General features: G+C 42.3%; 1 protein-coding gene across 1 annotated transcript; it reads right to left on the bottom strand.

The window, feature by feature from the left end:
• Nucleotides 1-23,520, bottom strand: SERPINE3 (serpin family E member 3; the record flags this gene model as incomplete). The annotated part of the gene is made up of 8 exons (XM_084280369.1): nucleotides 1-44; nucleotides 3,284-3,367; nucleotides 7,382-7,468; nucleotides 10,505-10,605; nucleotides 11,166-11,358; nucleotides 17,227-17,424; nucleotides 18,676-18,909; nucleotides 23,262-23,520. The coding sequence occupies 8 exons, from the start codon at nucleotides 23,518-23,520 to the stop codon at nucleotides 1-3; spliced, it is 1,200 nt and encodes a 399-aa protein (XP_084136495.1).
• Between the last annotated feature and the right edge of the window lie 876 nt (nucleotides 23,521-24,396).

Here is a 24,396-nt window from a genome sequence, read left to right as displayed (position 1 = left end):
TTAAAATGAAGGATTTGTAACTCTTCCTATAAAGAGTACTGAACCTGTAAATGAAGACAAAATCAGCATTATTTCAGTTTGGGGCCACACTTTCAAAGTGCAGCACGGTAAATCAGCATGGAACTAGCACATTTGTGATCTTTCATGGCTTGTATGGAAAAATCAGCTGCAATTACATGCCTGCCTTAGAATAATTTGTACTTAAAAGGCCTTTCCAAATAGTTAGCAACCCAAACCAGAAATGCCAAAACCTGAAACTTTCCATTGGCTAAAGAATCACTTTTGAACTGAGCAAAGCAGAGCTTGTATTTGTTCATTAGTGTTGACATTGTATTTACAGAAGATCTTATTACAACTCCTCGACTCTGGACTTGCTGCCCCAGATTCGCTGGGTGGTTCAGTTGTTTGTATTGCTGTTAGCTTGCCTGTCCCTCAGAGGGAAGGCATTCAAAACTGAAATTCTGGTTAAAGCCCCCAAACCTTTTTTTTTCAGTTACTTCAGGCAGAGTTAGGCTGATTTAAGTCTTGGGAAATGTATTTCTGCTATTACTAGAAGACTGATGCAGTGAGGACTTTTGGTCTATATGGAGATTCATTGCGAACTTTATGGGGATAGTGAATTTGAAGTACCTAGCCAGGTTAATAAAATGTATTAAAATTAGGTCTGGTTTGCCCTTTCTCCTTTTCATCCCTGACAGGCACTAGGTCTGAACAATAAAAAAATGTTTTGGATGTTTCCAGTTTTCATTTTTTGCAGTAAAAAAATTAGATTACAAAAATAACTTCTGATTTTGAGTTGATTGGAAGGTATGTACCACATAAGTGGTGCTCCCCAGGGTTCAGTCCTAGGCCCAGTCCTGTTCAATATCTTTATTAATATCTCCAATATCAATATCCACCAGTGACCTGGATGAAGGAATCAAATCTTCCCTCAGTAAATTTGTGGACAACACTAAGCTTGGAGGAAGTGTTGATCTGTCCCTGGGTAGGAAGGCTCTTCAGAGGGATCTGGACAGGATGGATCGATGGGCTGAGATTAATGGGATAAGGTTCAACAAGGCCAAGTGCAGAGTTCTACATATGAGACTGAATATGAGCCAGCAGTGTGCCCAGGTAGCCAAGAAGGATAATGGAATCTTGGCTTGTGTCAGAAACAGCGTGGCCAGCAGGTCCAGGGAGGTGATCGTGCCCCTGTACTCGGCAGTGGTTAGGCCGCTCCTTGAGTACTGTGTCCAGCTCCTCAATACAAGAAAGACTTCGAGGTCCTGGAGCGTATCCAGAGAAGGACAACCAGGCTGGTGAAGGGTCTGGAGAGCAAACCTTACAAGGAGCATCTGAGGGAACTGGGTTTGTTTATCCTGGAGAAGAGAAGGCTGAGGGGGAATCTTATCACTGCCTACAACTACCTGAAAGGAGGTTGTAGAGAGATGGATGTTGGTCTCTTCGCCCAAGCGACAGGTGATGAGGGGGAATGGGCCCAACCTGTGCCAGGGCAGGTTCAGATTAGACATTAGGAAATAATTCTTCACCAAAAGGATTATCGGACACTGGAACAGGCTGCCCAGGGAGGTGGTTGAGTCACCAACCTAGGATGTATTTAAAAGACAGGTAGATGAGGTGCTCAGGGATATGGTTTAGTAGAGGATGGGCATGGTTTGACTCCATGATCTCAAAGGTCTTTTCCAACCTAGTGATTCTGTGATTTGTTATGCTTTGTATAAAAATCCTGTTTCCTTCCCATTTATATGCTTCAGCATTTACTGTAAACTGAGCAATTTTATTCACAGAAATCACACCTCGTTCTTAACCCTGAGGGGTCTGTGTCTCAGGTTCAGAGATCAGATTTTAGTGCCTTTTTTCAAATTCTGCATTTGCTAAGTAAGACTATATTTATTCACTGGATGGTAGTGATTGCCAAAGTATATTGAAAACAAACCCCCCCACCAAGGTGATGCTTTTCTTGTTAAAAATTTGGGTTTGCATTTTGGTCAAGGTGTAAGATGCAGGTTTTTAAAGCAGCATGTTACACACAGGTTTTCAACAGCTAAGTGAACAGAGTGCATTGCTTGGAAGGAAATAAGGAAAATTTTTCTCTTTGGTCTTCTTGCCAAGTCCGAGTGTTTTACTGAATCCTATAAAAGTTTGTATGTTCCCTGGAAAACTAAATGTACGTGACCCTAATTAGAGAGAAGCCTGATGGTTTGAAGGATTTTTAGGAAAAGGTACAGATTTACTGAATTGCTACGAATAGTAAGAGTTGTTGGAGAAGCAAACACCTGATAAATGGTGCACAATAAATTCTTCTTTATTACTGCCAAGGAGCTCCATGGTGTTTTCCTGTGGCAGAGCTTCTGGTGTGACTTAGGTGATTGGACCTCTGAAATAAGACACACAGTCTAATACTGCAGCCAGAGGAGCACTGTGATAATTCCCTCTTTCAGACATACTCTGCAGTTCTATTTGTTTTGGGGGCTGGGGAGGTTCATTGACAAGGAAGAGAATTATCCCTTCCAAAAGAAATATGCATATTTTTTTGGGCAGTTCCTTGCAAAAATGGAGATACAAGTTAGGATTTTTGTAGAGCTGAGTTACCTGTTTACATACAGTGAATATCCCTGGCTTTTGATAACCTGAATATCTCCTGAGGATACCAAGTAGTGAAGAGTCCAGGTATGTAAAATTATTTCCTCAAAGGTGTTGATACTGAAGATGTGAGGGAGGAGAAACTTGCTTCTGCGTATTCTGAGCTATAGCTGGACAAAAGTATGTCAGTCTGCAGAATTCCTGAGCTATCCCTCTAGAAACTGCCTTGGTAGGAATTAATACAGGGAGTTTCAGACTCAACCAGAGTCCTGGTTCCTACAGGCAGAAGTCTGTTTGCTGTGTGCCGTCTGTGTAGGTATGACTAAGCTTCATGTATAGGGACAGATTTCTATTTTAACTTCTTCAGATATTTGAATCATCCTGTGAAGTGATCCCAGGTCCCTAATCCTGGGGCATTTCAGACCTGTAAATTCTTTCAAGTACCTGTAATTACGGTAGAAATCTTTTTGAGCACGTTACGTACACATAGATGAAGGTAACCTGGTTTCCCTGACTTCTATGACCATCATGCATTCTTTTTAAAGAAATCACGCTATTCTCCATGCTTTAAAAACTCTAACCCCCCTGTTCCCATGGTGGTTGAAATTTCCTGAAGAATGGCCTGCTATTTACAAAACTTGTTACTGATTTCAGTGTTGCTTTTGAAGGATTCTGCTACTGAAGCAGAGAGCATACCTACCTGTGTTAGCTTGTCTCAGGAAAAATGTGAAAGGTCTGTCTGCTTTGAAAATAGGTGTTCGAGATCTTTTTAGTAATACCATTGCTGTAACACAACAAAGAAAACATTAGTAAAACGTGTCTGGTTTCATTCCATCTTCTGTGCAGTGCCCTCAACTCTGATCTTCAGTACATTGAGTTTTGAGTTACTCCTCTGCTTGAAGAATAAAACCATTTTACCCAACAATGAGATCAGTCTGGGTGAATGAACAAGTCAAGTGGTGTGAGACTGCATGCAGGTGATTTGTGTGTGTTTTGTTGCTGAAGTGGCAACAAAGCTGGTGAAGAGTTTGAAGCACTAGTCCTGTGAAGAGCAGCTGAGGGAGCTGTGGCTCTTTAGTCTTAAGAAAAGGAGGCTGAAGGGAAACCTTGTCACTCTCTACAACTACCTGACAGGAGGGTGTAGACAGGTGGGGGTCAGACTCCTCTGTCAGGTAACAAGTGATAGGATGAGAGGAAATGGTTTCAAATTGCACCAGGGGAGATTTAGGTTAGGTATCAGGAAGAATTTATTTACTGAAAGGGTTGTCAAGCTTTGGAACAGGTTGCCTAGAGAGGTGGTGGAGTCACCATCCTTGGAGGTATTTGAAAACTGTGCAGATGTTGTGCTTGGGGACACGGTCTAGGGGTGGACTAGGCAGGGTTAGGGTGTGGTTGGACTCAGTGATCTTAAAGTTCTCTTCCAACCTAGGTGATTCTATGGTTCTTTGGCTTTGGATTTCAAAAGTAATATAGTTGTTATCACAGCCCTAACTCTCCTGAAGTCATACCACGCTGTGACCTAACCTGTTAGCCAATTCCTACTTATGCTGTTCTGGTAAAAAAACATAAGCAAGGCACAACTAGAGCCCATTTCTAAACAGGGGGCCAAACAGCAGTGAAATATCTATGTCATCCTGCAATTTCTTTATCAGAGCTCTCAACAAAACCTAAGTATCCTCAATCTCAATTTATGACTTTCCTTTCTCCAGTTTTGAGTTAATTCTTAGATTAAATTTAGAGTCCTCAAGAATGATGATGACTCAGCTATTCTTAAAATGCATAAAGTCTACCTAGTATGAAAAATACATTGTAAAAAAACCCCAAACACCCAATATTAACACACCCAGATTTGGATTGGGTTTTAATGAGCAGTTAAAACAATGGAATTCATTTGAAAAGTCAAGTAAGACTCAGTAAAACTAGTTTGAGTGGCACTATTTCAGTGCTCCTAAAAAAAGTGCCTACTTGAGCTTTCAAGCTGCCACGGGACAAGATCCAGAGCTTTTAAAGTGAACAATGAACATAATTATACCTTTTAAAATCAGTTTCTTAGCTTGGTCAGACTGGAGTTAAGGGAAAATAGGAAAGTTAAGGGAGTTTTAGCATTGATTTCCATGGGACAAAAGTTTGATGTCTGATTGCTATTGCCTTCTACAGAGGGTGGAAGCAAGGGCAGGTAACCTGGAAGGAATATAGGGAAATTCTCTAAGCAGCCAGGGATCAGGTTAGGAAAGGTAAAACCCTGCTAGAATTACATCTGGCCAGGGACATCAAGGGCAACAAGAAAAACTTCTATAGGTACATCAGTGATAAAAGGTAGACTAGGGAATATGTGGTCTCTCTCTGGAAGGAAACGAGATCTGATTATCCGGGGTGTGGAGAAGGCTATGGTACTCAATTGCTTGGAAGTGGAGACCAGTAATGAATGGTGTTCCATAGAGTTTGGTACTGGGAATGGCACTATTTAACATCTTTGTTGGAGACATGGACAGTGCGATCAATTGTGCCCTCATCAAGTTTACTGATACCAGCAAGCTGTGTGGTGCGGTCAACATGCTGAAGGGACAGGATGCCATCCAGAGGGACCTTGAAAGGTGCGTCTGTGAGAACTGCATGAAGTTCAACAAGGCCAAGTGCAAGGTCCTGCATGTGGATCAGGGCAATCCCAGCTACGGAGTGGGCAGAGAATGGATGAGAGCAGTCACAAGGAGAAGGACATGGGAGTGTTGGTTGATGAAAAGCCCAACAGGAGCCAGCTGTGTGTGCAGTCCATAAAGCCAAACATGTCCTGGGCTTCATCAAAAGCACTGTGACCAACAGGTTGAGAGAGATGATTCTGACATTCTACTCTGTTCTCATAAGACCCCATTTAGAGTGCCCTGTCCAGCTCTGGGGTCCCCAGTACAAGAAAAACATGGAACTGTTGGACCAAGTCCAGAGGAGGGCCACAAGGATGATTAGGGGGCTGGAGCACCTCTCCTGTGAAGACAGGCTGAGAGAATTGGGCTTGTTCAGTCTGGAGAAGAGAAAGCTCAGGGGATACCTTATTGCAGCCTTCCAGTACCTTAAGGTACCTACAGGAAAGCTGAAGAGGGACTGTTTACAAGGGCATGGAGTGACAGGACAAGGGATAATGGCTTTAAGCTGAAGAGGATATATTCAGATTAGATATTAGAAAGAAAATCTTCCCTGTGAGGGTAGTGAAGCCCTGGCACAGGCTGCCCAGTAAAGCTGTGGCTGCCCCCTCCCTGGCAGTGTTCAAGGCCAGGTTGGATGGGGCTTTGGGCAACCTGGTCTAGTGGAGGGTGTCCCCGCCCCTGGCAGGGGATTTGGAACAAGATGATCTTTGAGGTCCCTTCCAACCCACAGCAGTCTGTGATTCTATGATTAGTCTTTGGTATGTAATTGAAGCCACCTGAAAGCTTTTATTTTGTATGGGATTTACCAGAAAAATTACTAAAAATAGTAATGCCTCCATAGAGATGATAATTGCCATGGAACGTAAAACCGTACGGCTCTGTAGCAAGAGTAACGTGGGTATGTCAAATTGTCCCTGTACACCCACACAGGCATAGTGTGCGTCTTATTAAAACTTGCTGTGAGGGGAATACTACAACAAATCAGGTGTGCCCAGATTCTTTTTGGCATCATGACCATGGGATGTCAGCAGCAAGGGGAGGTGGGCCTCACAGCAGCCCAATGTGCTTGGGCCCTGCAGCGATGCACTGTGGCGCTTTCCCTACGAGCATCTTATCTCTTTTCTTTCAGAAAGAAATCCAAGCAGAAGAAAGCCCAGATCTTGCCCTGATCCACAGTTGAGGGGTACCAGTGTTTGCAATGAGTGCTGGGAACCACATTTGCAGTCAGCACAGCACAGGGAAGCAGAAAGGCGAGAAGTAGCTAACGCTCCCCCTTCTGTGATCTTTGAGCAGCTCGAGGGCACGCTCAGGCTCTGAAGAGAAGCAAGTGGCTGTGATGCCTAGATAAGCTATGCAGAGATCTAGGCTTACTGCTGTCTTTCACACAGGGTTGTAGCATCTCTGGGGCATCTGAGACTTTCAAAAGGAAAACAAAAAAGCAGGGGCTGCCTTTGTGACAAAAAATGTGACAAAAAGAAAAATGGAGCTTGTGCAGGTCAGTAATTTTAGTTCCCTTGTTCTATGCAAGCTGTGATGAAGGATTTCTACTGAGATATCATTCAATTTATACAGGGCACTTATTGGTTCTGTTGTCTACAGCTGAGATTTCACTTTGAATCTCCCCACTCAGCCATTTCCATGCTCCCATGGAAACGATCTGTTACCAGAAACTACTGCATGCAAGGGTCACACCTTCAACTACATGAGAAAGAAACCTGTCTTCATCTTCATGAAGACAAAAAATCCCTGTCACTAAAGAGATCATCTTCAAAAACCAAACCCTGTAACAATTCAGAAGCTACAGACAAAACATCAGTAACCTTCTGTCATTCTTTGCTTTTATGATCGAAGCAACCAGACTTGACAAGCAGGAAAAGTCGTAGTTTGTTTTCTCAAACTGGACTGTCCCTGGGCTGGTAAGGTTGGTTTTTACTTGGCTCTTTACCTGTTAGCCTAAGATCAAACATGTAAAGGGAAGAGTTTTAAGAGTCCTTACGAACAAAGGTAAAATGGAAGTGTGTTAAATATAAAAGCTTAAATTTAGGTTAAGCATACATGTAAATACAACTATCCTCCTTTTTTTTTGTTTGTTTTAAATAAAAGACTAGTAGTTTCTGTAGTGATAATCTGCAGAAGTAAAATCTGTATATTTGAATTACCTGTAACTCCTGATGCCTTTGTACCATCTTCTGTTACTTCAATCTCTGCTTTGTGAATAGCTTCCGAAATATAAAGACTACTTTGCTCTGTGGGAAAAAAACCCAAATGAATATTAATAGTTATTATCTGAATTCTATTGTGAAAACACTTTCTTTTTTTCTTAATTCAGGATGCTTCTATCTTTTTCTGCAGAATCTAAGAATGATATAACTGTTAGGTATTTCACCCAGGCAACTAATTTGATGACAGCATACTGAACACAACATATGTCACCTTATAGCTTTTCTTCTGTTGAAAGTTCCTTCCATTGGTTTTACCACATTATGCTAGGACAGGCAGCACCTTTTAATTGCTTTTCTATATCTGGCTTCCACATTAGAAGATCCTCAGGTTTAATTTTGACTCAGCTCCTGTGTCATACATTCGTACATGTGCCTCATATGGATGAGCATAGACAGTCTGAACATCTAAGCTAACTTGATAGTAAGTACTTTTTAGCTCAGCATGTAGCTAAAATAGTATGACTATGGACCAGCAGGATCTTATGTGCAGATAACTTGTAAAAGAAGCTAAAATGCTCATATGTATCTTGATTCTATCTCCCTGATGGCACAGGTTCTTCTGACTTGTAAATGAAACATGGATCCCAGTTTCAGACAAGCAATGACGTTCTTGGGGAAGAATCACTACTGTGAACACATAGTTGGAGTATTTTTCTGCTTAAAAGCACTTCTGCTGGTGACTTCTCATAATTCAAATCTGCTTTCTACTCTGGGGGAGGGCGATCAACAAGATTTTGACTGTGTATCAGTGTAAACCTGGAAGAGCTGTGAGGTGCCCTGACATTTCTGCTGATGGAGCGAGCTGCAATCTGGCCCATTTCCACTAATGTCCACTGATGGGAGCTGGACCCAGGTTATAGAAGAGCATTGCTTTGACACAATATAGGAACATCTTAAAAGCATGATAACCTATGAAGAATGTGACATTGGGTTGCTTTAGCCTAGGGAAGACAGTGTGTCTCAGATCTCTATATTGCTGACAGAGGGAGGCAGGTCCCTTGTCCATGGGAGTAGGAATGCACACATTTGACCGGTTCCCTGACTACAAAGGGACTTTTCAGTGAGCCTTAAGTCACCATTGTGAATACCCTCTTCTCCCTCATTTCTACCCATGTTTAGCTATTTCATCTGTATGACTGGTTTCTCAATATATGGACAACAGTTGACTGAATATTGAATGGGAATATGCAGTTTGAGAGGTGTCCAGGTTGTAGCAGAAGGTAAAGTTACATGGTGAGACTAGAAACTAATTCCCTTAGTGGGAACAAGAAATGGAGGAACTGTTGGAAGGGAAAATGCAGAAAAACGGTCTTCAGGAAGAAATGGTGGGACTGTGTAAGAGCAGAACTGAGAAGGGTATCAACATGTCCTTTAACCCATAATCCTGCCACAGACAGGATCAAAAACTTCTACAAGCCTCATCCTGTATGATGGGAAGCAGAAAGATGCCAATTTGCACAGGAAAGAAGTTGCTAAATGAGATAGTTCATGATGGGAGTTAATTTCTTCCAAGTATTTATCTTATTTAAATAGATGCTGAGTTTATAAAATGCATCCTTGTGCACTTTACCACTATATTTTTTTTTTGCAATAACATATACCAAGTATTTTAACAAATAGTTGGGCAGTATCAAATTATTTTTAACATGCATCTCTGCAGTTTGAGATACGTACTGCGATAGAAAAATGCAATGCTCCTTTTAAAAAGTGGTAAAAAGAACCTGTCACCAATGTGCCTTCTGAGGTATGTACCAGAACAGCAGCCTTCCTGTAAAGGAGGGTGTGTGGTTTTGGCCTACATAGGGCTGATTTTCTTTCTGGGAACTGGGATAGTGCTGTGTCTTGGATTTAGGATGAGAAAAATGTTGACAACACACTGCTGCATTTAGCTGTAGCTGCATTTAGGTAGTTGTAGCATCTACACCAAGCCAAGGACTTTCCAGCTTCCCAGGCTGCTGTGTGAACACAGCCAGGACAGCTGACCCAGCCTGGCCAAAGGGATGTTGCCACCATTGAACGTCCTGCTCTGGGTGGATCTGGGGAAGCGAGCTGGGAGGTGGGATCCCTGCTAGGACACAGAGTGGGCATTGGGAAGGTTTATTTTCATTTCACATACACAAATTGCATTCGTGTATCACTTGTATTATTGTTGTTATTGTTGTTGTTATTATTATTCTCTTCCTTTTTTACCCTACTAAGCTGTCTTTATCTCAACCCATGAGTTGGGTTTTTTTCCATTCTTTGCTTTTCCTCCCTAATCCCATTGAGGGGAGAGGGGTGAGTGAGCAGCTCAGTTACTGTCTGGGATTAAACCACAGCAGCAGGTTTGTCTAAAATGGAAGAATTTCTTGTTGTCATACCTACATTTATTTACAAGAATTGCATGAACTCTCTGCATCCCTAGGAGCAGTTACTACTCTGAATCTTTGCTATGAGGAGAAATGACTAAATTGAAATAATCTGTGTTGCTTAAAGTAGCAAAAGAAAATCAAACCAGTTGTCAACCAATCAAATCAAGACAGTTTACAATCATAACATTAGTATTTTGGCAAAAGGAAGGTATAATTTCATGCACTGGTCACTATATTAGCAAGACAACATAGCACATAACACAGGGTATATGCCAATATTGTTTGCACTGATATCTTTTAATGTGTCAGGAGTTGGAGTACCAGCTTGTTGGACTAGCATCCTGAACTGCTAAATGACTATTTAAAGGCACAAAGAGAAATGCAAGCTTTACTAAAGTAAAAAATTTCTCAATAAATAACCATTTCCGGGCCTACACTGTCTTCATGTTTTTAAAGAAAGAAGGGAGGAAAAAAAAGCATGACCAAACCCAACTGTATCCTTTTCAGATTCCTCTTTCCTATAAAACAACACCTCAAAATACAATTGCCAATAATCAAGTAGAACAATTGAGAGTGAGTTGTATTTTACAGTTTCACAGAGGAAGAAGTACAATCAGTTCAGAAGGCCCAGGTCTACTGAATCATTCAAATGTGAGAGTCTACTGCTACTGGGTGAGTGATCATTTTTTTATTGAGTCAAGCCACTTACCTGAAATACCTTTAAAATTAGCAGCGATAGGATCAAACGCTTCTCTAATTCCCAAGGCAGAAAAAGCTGTCTTTAGGTCAAAAAGGCTTTGAATACTGAATCTGAAATCAATATAATAGATTTTATTTAAAAGTGAGATTCATAGTTTCAGAGAGCTAAAAGGTGGAACAGATGTAATTTATTTCAAGCCTTTGCATTTCATCCCTCTGTTCCTGTATGAGCCCAGTGCCTTCCATTTGATAGAGTGCTTTGCAGAAGAGCAGCTCATCTTCACCCAAAGACATTAACAGAAGGAATCCCTCCTGTCCATCTATTGCAATCAGATTGCTTCTCAGTCCTCTTGACATGTGAACTCCACATTTCCCCGAGTGTCCTCTTTCTAACAGTCTTTTTGGCTGTTGCAAAGGGCCCTTTGAAACATTTGCAAAAGATTGGCTTGGAGAAAAAAAGAGTATTCGTGTAAAAATTGTTTTTTCCAGTGCTTCATTAATGTGGGGAACGTATTGGAAGAGATGTGCAACCAAACCCTTCCATGCTGATCCATGCAGTAAGTACAGACGCAAAAGGCCCTCCCGCACCTGATTCCTCCCGCTGTGCAGTACCATGCAGAATTCTAACAACTGCAGAAGTGAAGCTATATTGCAGTATCAATATTGCTTACCTAGGTAGAAAAATGTCCATCTTTGTTCTCTTTAAGCTGTTGGCCCAGAGGGTTTTGGCAGAAAGGTGAGCCTCAATCTGGGACAAAGATGTCCTTTTGTGGCTGGGGAGCACTAGAAACATGCTGAGTTCGTCCCCCAGGTAGGGTAACTCCACCATGCTGAAAGCTTCCAGAGCTGCAGTCTGGAACTGGCCTGTAGGTGAGAAAATATAGATCTTATTTCATCATTCAAATGGGGAAAGAAACCCCAAAACTCAAAACGCAAGCCTGGGTCAGCAGATGGCTCAGAACAGCAGTGATGGGATAAAAGGGGTTGTCTCTAGTGCATGGGCTCTTGCAGCCAGCTCAGGTTGCTCTTAACTCACCATAGTGGCTCATCTGGACAGAGATGATTGTGTGATATATATATAGCTTGGCAGGAAAATGCCAATGACAGTAATAGTACATGAAGCACTGTCTCAACAGAGCGTGGATATTTTATTACTTTCTCATACAGTAGTTGTCCTCCTTGCTTGGAGTCTAAAAAGCATTACCAAGGCAATGACAGTGACTTCATGGTGACTGTTCCTGCAGTGCTTGCTCTTTGAATAAATTTACAATTTTCTAACACCTTTCACTAAAAATTCACTGATAGAAATTACAAAACCAGAATGAACAGTGTCCTATTTAATTAACTGAAACCTACTTTACCTCATACTTCCATTTTTACTATCGTTAGTTCAAGAAAGGATTACATTAATAAAGTAGTTAGGTTTATGCTTATGTAAGCACCAGATTTCCTATTTTTTAAAAATTAGGCACAGAGACCTGTCAAAATCAGATGAAGGTTATAAAAACCAGTCTCAAAAGTAAAAGCTGGTGGGCTTCCAAACTTGTAATTACTTATACAAGGCCCCACCTTGAGTACTGCGTTCAGTTTTGGGGCCCTCATGACAGAAAAGACTTTGAGGTTCTGGAGGATATCCAGAGAAGGACAATGAGGCTGGTGAAGGGCCTGGAGAATAGATGCCATGAGGAGCGGCTGAGGGAACTGGGGTTGTTCAGTCTGGACAAGAGGAGGTTGAGGGGAGATCTAATTGCTCTCTATAATTACCTGAAAGGAGGTTGTGGAGAGGCAGTCACTGCTCTAGTGACAAGTGATAGGACAAGAGGAAATGGTATCAAGTTGCACCAAGGGAGGTTTAGATTGGATATTAGAAAAACTTTACAGAGAGGGTTATTAGGCATTGGAACAGGATGCTCAGGGTAGTGGTGGTTTCTCCATCCCTGGACGTATTTAAAAGACAGTTAGCTGTGGTGCTGAGGGACATGGTTTAGTAATGAATGGCAGGTTAGTGTGATGGTTCGACTTAATGATCTAAAGGGTCCCTTCCAACCACGATAATTCTATGGTTCTACTTTTTTAGTTCTGTATTTCAAAGCACAAATTTAGCATTTATAATGGACTTTGCTATACAGCAGAACAGATTTAACTATCAAATTTTAATTTATTTTTTCACCTGTTAATAAATAGCATTTCAGAAATTCTCAGCAATAGGTAGCAGGCCAGGAATTAGAATCATAGAAACACAGACTGGTTTGGGTTGGAATGGAACTTAAAAATCAAGTTCCAACTCCCCCGCCATGGGCAGAGACACCTCTCACTAGACCAGGCTAATCAAGGCCCCATCCAACCTGACCTTGAACACTTCCGGGGAGGGGGCATCCACCACCTCCCTGAGCAACCTCCCTGGGCAACCTCACCACCCCTGTAGTGAAGAATTTCTTTGTAATATCCAATCTGAATCTACAACCCTTCCAATTTAAAACCATTCTCCCTTGTCCTATCACTACATGCTCTTCTAAAAAGTCCCTTCCCAGCTTCCTTGTAGGCCCGCTTCAGGTACTGGAAGGCCGCTATGAGGTCTCTCTGAGCCTTCTCCAGGCTGAACAACCACAACTCTCTAAGCCTGTCTTTGTAGGAGAGGTCCTCCAGCCCTCCAACCATCTTCAGAGCCCTCCTCTGGACCCGTTCCAACAGTTCCAGGTCATTCTTATGTTGAGGACTCCAGAACTGGAGACAGTACTCTAGGTGGGGTCTCACAAGAGCGGAGTAGAGGGGCAGAATCACCTCCCTTGACCTGCCAGCCATGCTCCTTTTGATGCAGCCCAGGATGATTTGCCTTCTGGGCTGCGAGCAGACATTGTCGGCTCATGTCAAGCTTCTCATCCACCATCACCCCCAAGTCCTTCTCTGCAGGGCTGCTCTCTATTACTTCATCTCCCAGTCTGTATTGATGATGAGTTAAATACAAGTCACAAGCAAAGGACTTGCTGTCTTTGCTGCAGGCTATCCAAAATACTGAATCTACTCTCTCCTCACCCAGCTATAGAACCACTATAGTGGTTCTATCTTTATCAGTAGATGAAGTTTTTGAGTATGGATTTATAAATAACAGATTATAGGTAGCTCATGTTCATAATATTTATGTGTGCCAATTAATACATAGCTATGGGATGCTCAAATATTTAGTGTACAACATTTGTTATTTTTGCAGATATGGACTTGATAGGATTAATGAAATGTTGGTTATTCTGCTAGATTAATCTTTTGGCTCTTTGATTAGTCCTCCTGCCATGCGACTCCGAGAGAATTGTGCTGTTAAACCCACCTCTCAGCACGTGAAACATTTGATGGGAAAAGACCTTCTGGTTTGTAAGGTGCAAGCAGGGAAGATGTACATTTGTAGTACTCTGGGCATCAGTGATTTCGTTCGTGGGCATGCTGATATTTTGAAGTCAGCACGTTGTGCACAAATGTTACACAGTCCTGATTTGTTAATTAGAAAGAAAATCAAGGACTTGAGATTATTGAATTCAGTACATTTAGTGTTCCTTACCTGAGCTGATTTTGAGTGCCCCACAAGGATTATGTATAGGTTAAATTGGTATTCAAATACAGTTAACAAATTGCTTGGAAAAATGAATATGTAAAATAGCTGCAGCATTTAAAAGGCACGTGTAACTAGTAGCATTGACATTTTCTTAGAGCGCTATTAGTTGTCCCCAGGCTGATTTGTTCTGCGTGGCCACGTTAAAAGGATAAATAATGTTGTAAATGCTGAGATTGATAACAGGCCACAGCTAATCTTTTTCACTCTGTGTTCCTGAAACATCTCTCCTGATGGGAGACAGCTGCTATCATTTAATAACGAAGGAAAGTTATCTCCTGCCTCTCTCTTTTGTATTAATTTCAAACAAAGGCTGAATTTGCCATATCAAATCCAACAAATCAGCAAATTTTACATGATCCTTCTCATTTCGACTTCCCTCAAAGTCTTTCCAGCTGACAAGAGCTCCCTTGTTTCAGAGCAGATGCAAAGGTAATCTCAGTATTTTGGTTAACTTTCCTTCGTTGTGCAAATATTTAACATCCCAGGTACCTACTTAAGGGCAATACAATGGAGTTCTTGTGTTTAGGCAAATGGTCAAACAAGCCCAACTAGTGATTTCACATCCAATTTGCAAATATATGGTCAGTCAATGCAGCTCAGCTGCTGAATTTCTAATCGCTGGTTTCTACTTGAGATATCTCCACTAGTATAGGTACTGTCAGCCTCCTGCCTTTGATCATTTTAGGTCTCTCATTTCTTTATCTCCCTCCACTATAAAACAACATTCAGAGAAGATGTCTGTTCCTGAGCCAGTGTGTATTAGTCCCAAGAAAATAATTTGTTTACCTGAATAGGTTGCAAAGCAAAAAACCATGAGGCTATTCCAGATATCAAAGCCCCCGAAGTGAGCCTGGTGATACAAAATCACCCAGGGCTGGGGTAGACCCTAACAAACTAATCTATAAACTTTTCTTACTTGATAACTAATTTGATAAAAAAGACTTGGATCCAGCCATTTAGTTTTAAGTAAAACATTAAATATAGTTTCACTGTGGCACTATTTACATGTAGACGTGATGGCAATTAGAGCAAGAAATGAAAGGCAGCAAGCAGCCACTTCAAGGGGAAACTACAATGAGCTAAGCTAAAAATGGGTCTCCCAGGTTGAAAGGAGGTTGCCAGTGGCTTCCCAAAGTATTTCCAACACGGAAGACACTCATCAAAGACAAACAGTGAGGTTACTGTGATGACCGCAGTGGTGGAATTCAAACGATGGTTCAAAACCACAAAAAAGAGTTATGTACCTGTGGAGATTTCCCTCCTCTTGATTTATCTAGGACTCAACAGCAAAAAAAAAAAAATGAAGAAACAAGAAAGACCCAGGTGGAGTCAACCTTGAACAACCACCCTGAGCTGATTCTGCAGTGCGCTACACAAGGTATTTTTAGAAAGTTGTAGAAATATTAAGAGCGTTTTATTGAGCAAGTATATGGCCTCGTTAAAAGTATTATGTACATTCCTGGCCACTTACTTTCAAGAAAGATTAATTTAAATTGGAAAAGTGCAGAAAAGAACTACTAGAGAACTGAAGTATCTGGGGTTTTTAATAGATTAGAAGAGTGTGGCATCTTCAGCTTAGCTAACAGGAAATTGAGAGGAAGCTTGGTGACTGGCAAATATATTTGGGAGTAAATATCAAAGCTGAAGAGAAACTATTTAAAAGTTAAAGTATAAAGCTGTCACAATGGTAAGAGCTAGAAATTGGTCTTGAAAAAAGCTCGACTTGGAATTAGAAAGGTTTCAACCCAAGTGAAGTTTTGAAATTTAGGATAGAAAGGGAAATAAGCTTTTTATATTTTGAAAGGGATTGTAGAGCTGAATGGAAGTATTCCTGGTGGTAGAAAATTAAGTCTATGGCATGAGTCTTTCTGTCAGCAACCCCCAGAGTTCAGGCTTTTGAAAGGAGCATGTACTGTATTCATATATTATACAAATAAAAGTTCAGTCTGTATTTATATTGTTATAAGTTTATCACAGAATTGTAGGGGTTGGAAGGGACCTCCAGAGATCATCGGGTCCAACCTCCCTGCCAAAGCAGGTTCACTAGGACAAGTCACACAGGTAGGTGTCCAGACGGGTCTTGAATATCTCCAGAGAAGGAGACTCCACAACCCCCCTGGGCAGCCTGTCCCAGGGCTCTGTCACCCTCACTGTGAAAAAGTTCTTTTGCATATTGGTGCAAAACTTCCTGTGCTCCAACTTGAGGCCATTGCCCCTTGTCCTGTACCCACAGCCCACTGAAAAGAGGCTGGCTATCTTTCCCTGTCTTCCACACTTCAGATATTTATAAACATTAACCAGATTCCCTCTCAGTCTTCTTTTCTCAAGGCTGAACAGCCCCAGTTCATTCAGCCTTTCCTTGTAGGGGAGATGCTCCAGGCCCTTAATCGTCTTTTATACTGAGAGCATTCACTGATTTGGTATATGGGACATAAAAATTCCTTTCCCCGTTATTGCAGAAGTTGGCCCTAAAGATTTGTAGTTTCACCCTAAACCCTTGGACACGGGCTGTGATAGGAGGGATGAGTGTGCGGTGCGCATGGTGATATTATCCTCTCTCTCGTGCTCACACAGTCAGGAGGCAAACAGTGGCCGGGTTGAGGGGCCAGGAAATTTCTTACCCATCTCACAGATCTAATTTGTAGGGGCTTGATCTGCTTTCAGTCTTAACTGTCCCTCTGTCATGTAAGCAGATATGGTTCCTATGGTCCTCCATTCCTAGGCAGCTTTATTTAACAAGCTTCCTGCTGTTGCAAGGGACTTTGTATACCAAGGTACCTCCAGTCTCTCCTGTTTCCTTCTCCTGGCATGTTCTCTTGGTGCCTTTTAGTTGTTTGCTGTAGCTGACAAGTTTTTTATGGAGTCCTGGGAGCTGTTGGGTTGCAAGGAATGTGGCATAGATGGGGGTAGATATTTTAGGAACTATTTTAAACCTAGGATCTGTTTTATGATTGCCTGCAACTATAAGGAGTCAAATCAATCAGCTGGGTTGTCTCTTTGATAGGATTTCTTTTGAGACTTCTCCAAGCTGGGAAAACAAAACACCTTAGTGTAGTAGCTGTGGAAATTAAATAAATAAAATAGTCCCATGTTGTAAAATAGAGAAAATCTGGATCAAGGACAGTTACCATAGTTAACTTCAGCTGTGTGATGCATTGTGGGCACTTTCAGGGTTAAGCCCTCCGCTGTGGTAAAAGGCAACATCTGGGTATCCACAAAGGAAAACTTCTTTTGCCACGTGCTCTTGAAGTACATGGTGCTCACCAGGGTGACTTGGCTGAACGGTGACCCAGCGCTCTCCAATGGCATGCCACGTACATCCCCACCTGCAAGGAAAAGAGGTGGAGAGGGGGACACATGCTGTCCTACTCACCCAGGCCTCAAGGCCAGGTCTATGTGAGTAAATAAAATAAGTCAGGGCCACTCTCCATCACTCAGGACAAGAGGAACAACTTACATGGCACAGTTAAACCCTCTACCTTCCCCTCCCCACGTGTACATAGACCTCATTGGTGTGTTGCCTGTTGACCTGTGCTCTACCCAGAACCAAGCTCAAGCTGGCCAATGGTGAGGGATAAAGTTGTGCCAGGACTATACTAATTGCTGAACCATGTGGATGACAGCAGCCTGGTGCTCAGCACCATGCCCTGGCCCAAACTGGTTTTCTAGCTTAAATGTGTCTTGGAGTGGTTCATTGTTAGCACCAGAAATACCTCATGAATGGATTCATGGCTGCAGACCACTTCATGAAGTAACGAAGTCAACTGAAGCTCATATTCTAATCCTCCTCCTCTCCTGTTTACTTGGCAGTTCAACTGTTCCCACTTTGGGTACCTTAAATGTGTGATCCACTTTGAATTCATTGATATGCAAGCCAGCACCACAATATGAATTCCCATTTCAGTACCTGCTTCTGGAGTAATACTTTTCCATCATGAAGCTGGATCAATTATTACAGTTCATTTTAGATTTTTTATGTTTTCAATAGTAGCTTTGCTGCCTGTGTTTAACACCGCTTGACATGTTGGTGGCCAAAAACCACTCACATAACTGAAGCTGAATGGAGCAAATCAGGGGCTGATTTGCTCTGCTGTTTCTAAAGACTTGCTTTTTCATTTTTTTTTTCATTAACACAGAATCTGATTTCATTATTTGCCTGGCTTGTGTGGTCAGCGAATTCTTTGTATTTCCCATTTTGACTTCTTAAACTCAGAGTCTGTCTGCAGGGCTTACAGCCCTGCGTGTTTCCCGCAGCAGCAGGAAAGCAATCAATGCGGTGGATGCCATCCCTGGGGAATTTGGCTGCTTCTCATTAGAACTGAAAACACTGCAAAGGACTGGCATTTTAAAAAAATCAGAGGAACAAGGCCAAGCAGTTACCAGTTGGAAACATACTCACAGATTCAGACCTATTCCAGCTCTTTCCTCATATTAGAAATTAGCATCACAGCACAGGAATTAGCTTTCCTGACTCAGCCTTGCTTCAGACTGCACAGACTGTGGCAAAAAGCGTTACGCTTGGTCAAATGCAGGATCCCTCATTACTCTGACATTTTATTCCCAGGTTGTTAGGTTACCTCCAACGTTACTGGCGATCCATTCCCGTATCTGGGCTGCGGTTCTGTTGGGGTCAGTGAAGTTGCTGTGCTGCAGGCTGCTGTTGGCCCAGCGCGCAGCACGTGCAGTGAAGCGGGGCGAGAGCTGCACACCAGCGTCCACGAAGAAGGAACACGCCAGTTGAACCGCTGCGCCTTGGCTGGGGTCGGTGGCCGCTTCGTCCACGGCGTGCAAGAAATCCTGTACGCTTCCATCTGCCAGGCGGGAGAGAGGGAGAAGCTGCAGCTCCCATGTTGTGGCGAAGGGCAGCAGAGAGTGTGCCAGGGCTCAGCAGCTCCCTGCTCCAGTGCTGACACCTGTGTCCTCTGAAAGTTAAAGCACCGTAACCACTGAGGCACCCTCCACTTTATGGGAGATGACTGTCAAGCACTCTGTCGAGGACGGTGACGCATGGGGCGCAGGAGAGGACTCTTCGTGTGGTGCAGAAATCACTCTGCACATGAAAGCACTCTGATATGTCAAGTGGCTGATTTCACATCAGGCTCACTCCTCTACGCCAACACAGCTCTTACAGTTTGTAAGGAGCACTGTTTTCTTTCGGGAAGCCTCTGGGTTCCCATTAGTGAGACCCAGCACCTCTGGCTGTGACTGGCTGATCTGCCAATGCCGCAGTACCACGGCCATTATTGAAGCCACCCACCCCAGGAAAGGCATCTCCCTGACTGTCCCAGATCTGTCTCTGGTACCTTTGGCACACAGGTGGTGGTGTATTTCTTGACGGATGGAGCTCCAAATTGGGCCAATATCACAGATGAGCCCTGTCAATGCTAAGTAGAGCTGATAGGTTGCTTCATGTGTGTTACAAGTGACTCTTCTCTTTATACAACCCTCAACAGTGTCTTCTTTTTCTGAAGTACGATTATATTTCCCATTCAATAATTTTTAATTTTTTCTTTTCATTCCTAAGAGTCCTCAAATCATTCTCCCCCAAAAAACTATTCTTAGCTAATTATTCCCTGACTTGAATGGCTGGCTATTCCTTCTAAATGCAGATTTTTTGTGCTTGTCCTTATTGAATTGCATACCATTAATGTCATACATTTCTCTGGTTTGCCAGGATCCTTTTGAATTCTATTCTGATCTTCTGAAATATCTGTAGCAACTACAAGCTCAGTGTCATTCAAAAATTCAATAATGTGTTCTCTAGTTTGTTGTGTACTAATGAAAATAATTAAATAGTGCCCCAGTCTCCCATTCTGAGAGAGCTCATGGTAGATCATAGAATCCTAGAATAGTTTGGGTTGGAAGGGACCTTTAAAGGTCATCTAGTGCAACCCCCCTGCAATGAGCAAAACCATCTTCAACTAGATCACCATGGTGGTGGCTTCTGTGATGGATACAGGGTTGAGTTGTGGGCCCAACAGGAACATGAGTCCTGCAACCTAGAGGATCTTCTGATTTTAATATCACACAGTTTCTAGCAGGCTTCCCTGAAGTGTGACTTAGCAGACATTTCTAACTAGTTACTATTTTGCTAACTGTAATGCTTGTGATGGCATGGTTCATACCAAGGTGACGTCTGGAACTTGCACCCCATCTGAACAATATTGATGGGCTCTGTTTCAAATTCCTCAATATTCTTGTGTTCACTGTTTAGCTCCTTTCCCATAGCCAGGCTGCCCAGGGAGGTGGTTGAGTCACCATCCCTGGATGTGTTTAAAAGATGGGTGGATGAGGTACTTAAAGATATGGTTTAGGACAGGAACGGTTGGACTCAATGATCTGTGACTGGGGAATTCTGGAGCTTGTTCTTCCTCACAAGTACCACTTGACTCTGCAGGAACACCAGGACCTCTCTGCTTTCCCCAGGGAAAGAAGGACCAGATGTCCTGATTTCTGTGTGAAATCTAAGCAACAAATTGCTGCCCACCGTCTCCAAGAGGGGAGTGTATTGTACCTCTTGCTTCTCTAGTGAGCCATACTTGACTCAGGTGCTCCTCTGCCTTGGTTTGAAACCCCAAGGTGCCCTGGGCAGTCCTTAGGTATCTGACTCCCAGTAGGTATGGCTGGGCTTGCTGTTACAGCCTGGCTGGAAATCTTGTGTTTGACTCCACGGAGGCCTTAGGTGAACAAAGGTGTCACCCAATTTCTTTAGATGCCTGTGGTGTAGGTAGTGCTGGAGGGAACTCAGGCTGGGCTCCCACCATGTTTGGGGTGGCTAACCAGGGAAGGATCTATCCCACCCAGACCAATCTGTCCCAGGCTGAGTGCCAAGTCAAGGACAGGATCACCATGAGCCTCCAGCCAGATTCTGGATCTCATCAGGAGACTTTTACCATGTTGCTTCAGATTCTTGATGGGGTAAAAGGGGAGTTCCATGTCTACTGATTTCTACCACCCAGGAATCCAGTGCTTGTTTTCTGACCTAATAGTGCTTCTTCAATAACCTGCAGGAAGACTTATGGGAAGTTTGGTATTAACATTTAGATCTATTACTCTTTAAGGGATAAAATATTGAACTCCTTGAACAGATGTCAGGAAAGCTCATGTGGTCTGAGGTGTAAAGTGCTTTACTCGTGTGTTTTGCATTAGTGCAGGAGCATTTGGCAGGCTCTCTGGAGGATGTGAGAAATCAAAGATGGTAAATTGGAAGCAGATGTTAATGTGAGGTGTGGTATCCTGAGCTTGTAACTTCAATCATATCAAAGTGCTTAGCTAACCAGAATCTTGAATTCTTACTCAAAAACAATTCAAACTTGCTTTAAAATACTCTACCGTGGATAAAATAAAACATCAAGGGGGAAACATTTTAAAGCATGTCATTTTGTCTGCTCTGTCTAGAGAGACATCTCTTTATGCAGTTTTTCTTAGTACTAGAATAAAGGTGAACAAATCTTCCAAACATTAAAAGAAGATTACAAGTACCTGTAAGAGCAGATTCTCCATAAATAGCCAATGAACCACCAATGTTTTCATTGTTTTCAGCATGCCAAGTTTTTAAACACAGCTTTCATTATTGTTTAAGACAGACCAACAGAAACAATGCAAACATCTAACAGAGGAAAGAAATGTTATCAGATGCGCATGCATATGTGATTTGGTTTTATTCAGCTGGTAGGAAATTTGATCTAAGTGTTTGCTTTATTTATTTGACTGAAACCATTTGGGGAAGTGGTTTCCTTCTCCATCGCTGGAAATGTGCTGTTATCACCCACAGCAATAGATCCCACCCTACTTTATTTTCACATTTGTGCACTAATATTACTGAGACCCAAAGCTCACCTGGCTTCTGCCACAGACAACTAAAACGGAGATAAAATGTCTGCTCAATACGATGTGCCACATGAGAAATATGATGGTGCAAAAAGAGCCATTAGGTCATTAACAGCCTCTGCACTTCTCTTTGTTACCTTTTGTGTGGAGATCTGTGCTTGAATTTCACTGGGTGATATTACTCTTAAGATTCTTTCCTAATAACTGAGCCCCTAATGACCAGTAATGTCATGCAGGGTGTTATCTTTGTATGAATTAATGTCTAAATTTACCTTACTGAATCTACAGAAAAACAGGAGTCTTACAGGCAAGACTCTGCTGTATGAGCTACTCATAACACAGATGCGCTGCCCTTGCGTCAATACACGCAGCTGTATCTGTTTCTATCAGCCAGGGTTAGCTCTTGCTGCTGGGCAGGTTCTGAATGTCAGTGCTATACAGAATGGTAATGGTGACTGTGCAGCACAGGACGCTGAAATTGCTGTGGGTTTATCTCTAGTTTTCATAGGCTGAAGGTAAATTTTATGCTGAGAAGTAGCAGTGTCATCTCTATACATAAGTCTTGTATGTAAGCTGCAAATGTTGGAGATGAGGCAGTCATCTGCTTTTCATAAACATTGTGCCCATAATGTAAAATAGTTTTTGACGTGTGATACGAGATGGTAGGATAATCCAGAGCTAAAATGAAAACAGCATCCTTAAATTCAGCTGACTTAATGCTGGATTTAAGACATCTGCCTTTTCCATATCCCTCCAGATTCCCAGTGAGTTTTATTTTAGCTTTATCTTTCAGGGAAAGATACAATTGCACCATCCATCTGTCGATGCATATCTCTCTCTGCCAGTCTCCTTCTAATAACTTTTCATCTTTTTGGCCAGTTGTAATAACATTAGGAAAAGGTGCAAAGTCTTAAAGATAATTCAATTTCTATAGGTTTCATAAAATTTGCTAATAGGATAGGGGAGAAAATGACTGTCCTCTGCCTGACACCACCTCACAGAGGACATGGGGGAGGCCAGGACACATGAGCCCCTGGGAAACCAGGAGCTGTTCATGGAAGTAGCTTTTCTAGATGCAGTTGTGTTTCAGATCAGTAAAAGGCCAAGCACTGGGCAAGAAAAATGAGGAATAATAATGCATGTATCAACAATTCCCTTGAGTTTTCTTTGTCCAACTGATACTAGGCTATCAAATATGGAGAATACACTCCTAAACTAAATCTTGCACTGTGACAGAATCTTAGTATGATGTATGCAATTGCTGTCTCCTTAGTAAAGCTGTGGATTTATTGTAAAATGTAAGACAAGAAGTATCTTTTAAGCAGTACTTTACCATGAATGTTGTATCCTAGGGCATCCTGCAGCTCTGTAAGAGTATTTCCTTGAGCTCCAAACTGCAGCAGCTCCAAAGAAACAGCCACGCTTGCTGGAGAAACTACCAGATTGGTTCTGTTCTCTGCTTCGGATACATGCCGGTAGAGATTGATGGCAAATTCAGTCTTCAGCTCTTTCAGCTCATCATAGGTGACGCAATTTCCTTTGGTTAAGCAGCCAGCAGACAGGATAAATGCAGAGAAGAAAACGGGCAACATGAAGGCAAGCTGGGAGCACTCTCCACCAGCTAAACATACCTGCAATTAATAATAGATATATTTAGAAAGCAATAGGCTGAGCTGACAGGGGAAAATTTCTCTTTCCATCAGTGTTATGATATCACTTGCTGTAGTAATGAGCACTCTTAAAATACTCGCCCAGATCTACCCAGGAGTGACTGTCATTAAAAAAAGTGATGAAAAAAATATGTACAGACATGCTGCTGACTCTGTTGACTAGCAAGAACCGAGTTTTCCAGAATGCTATACCATGTAGGATGGTTGGCTATTAAAGTCCATGGAGACACAGAGCCCCTTGTTAAAAAGTTAGCTACCAGCACGCATGATGGGACACCTTAGTGAAACCATGCTGCTGAGCACCCACAGCTCCTTTCTGTCCCCAGCAGAAAGGGGTCATATCCGGCACTTCATGCAGGGAGGTCACCCCTTGGGAGGTGCAGACACCTACCTGGGGGCTTCAGAGCCAAAGTTTGCCAGTGGTTGGCTTCAAATTCCCCCCTCACAGATATATTCCGTCAGTGAAATTTATCCCTGTGAACAAAGGTTGCGATGGCAAAAGGCTCCAGTGCTTTCAGCATAAAATCACTGCTTCAGATTCTTATGGGAAATCAAGCACTGGTCAATGTTGTATGAGACATATATGTATTTAAAGGAATAATGCTAAAATGACAGGATAGCTTTCTTTATAGAATTTCACCTTTTGAGCATCGCATGTAAATATATTTTAAAAAATACTGCAGCTTCTTTCACGTCAGGATTTCCTACAAATCTTTCTCCATGCCCTTTGCTCTAGAGAGCGCCTCTAATGCCTCGTATTTACTCACAGTTAGCTCTGTTAAATTGTCTTGCCTTTCT

This window comes from Gallinula chloropus, assembly GCF_964237585.1.
Source record: "Gallinula chloropus genome assembly, chromosome: 1".
NCBI classification, from domain to species: domain Eukaryota; kingdom Metazoa; phylum Chordata; class Aves; order Gruiformes; family Rallidae; genus Gallinula; species Gallinula chloropus.
The sequence above is the reverse complement of the archived record's forward strand: the minus strand, read 5'-3'. Positions and strand labels throughout refer to the sequence as shown.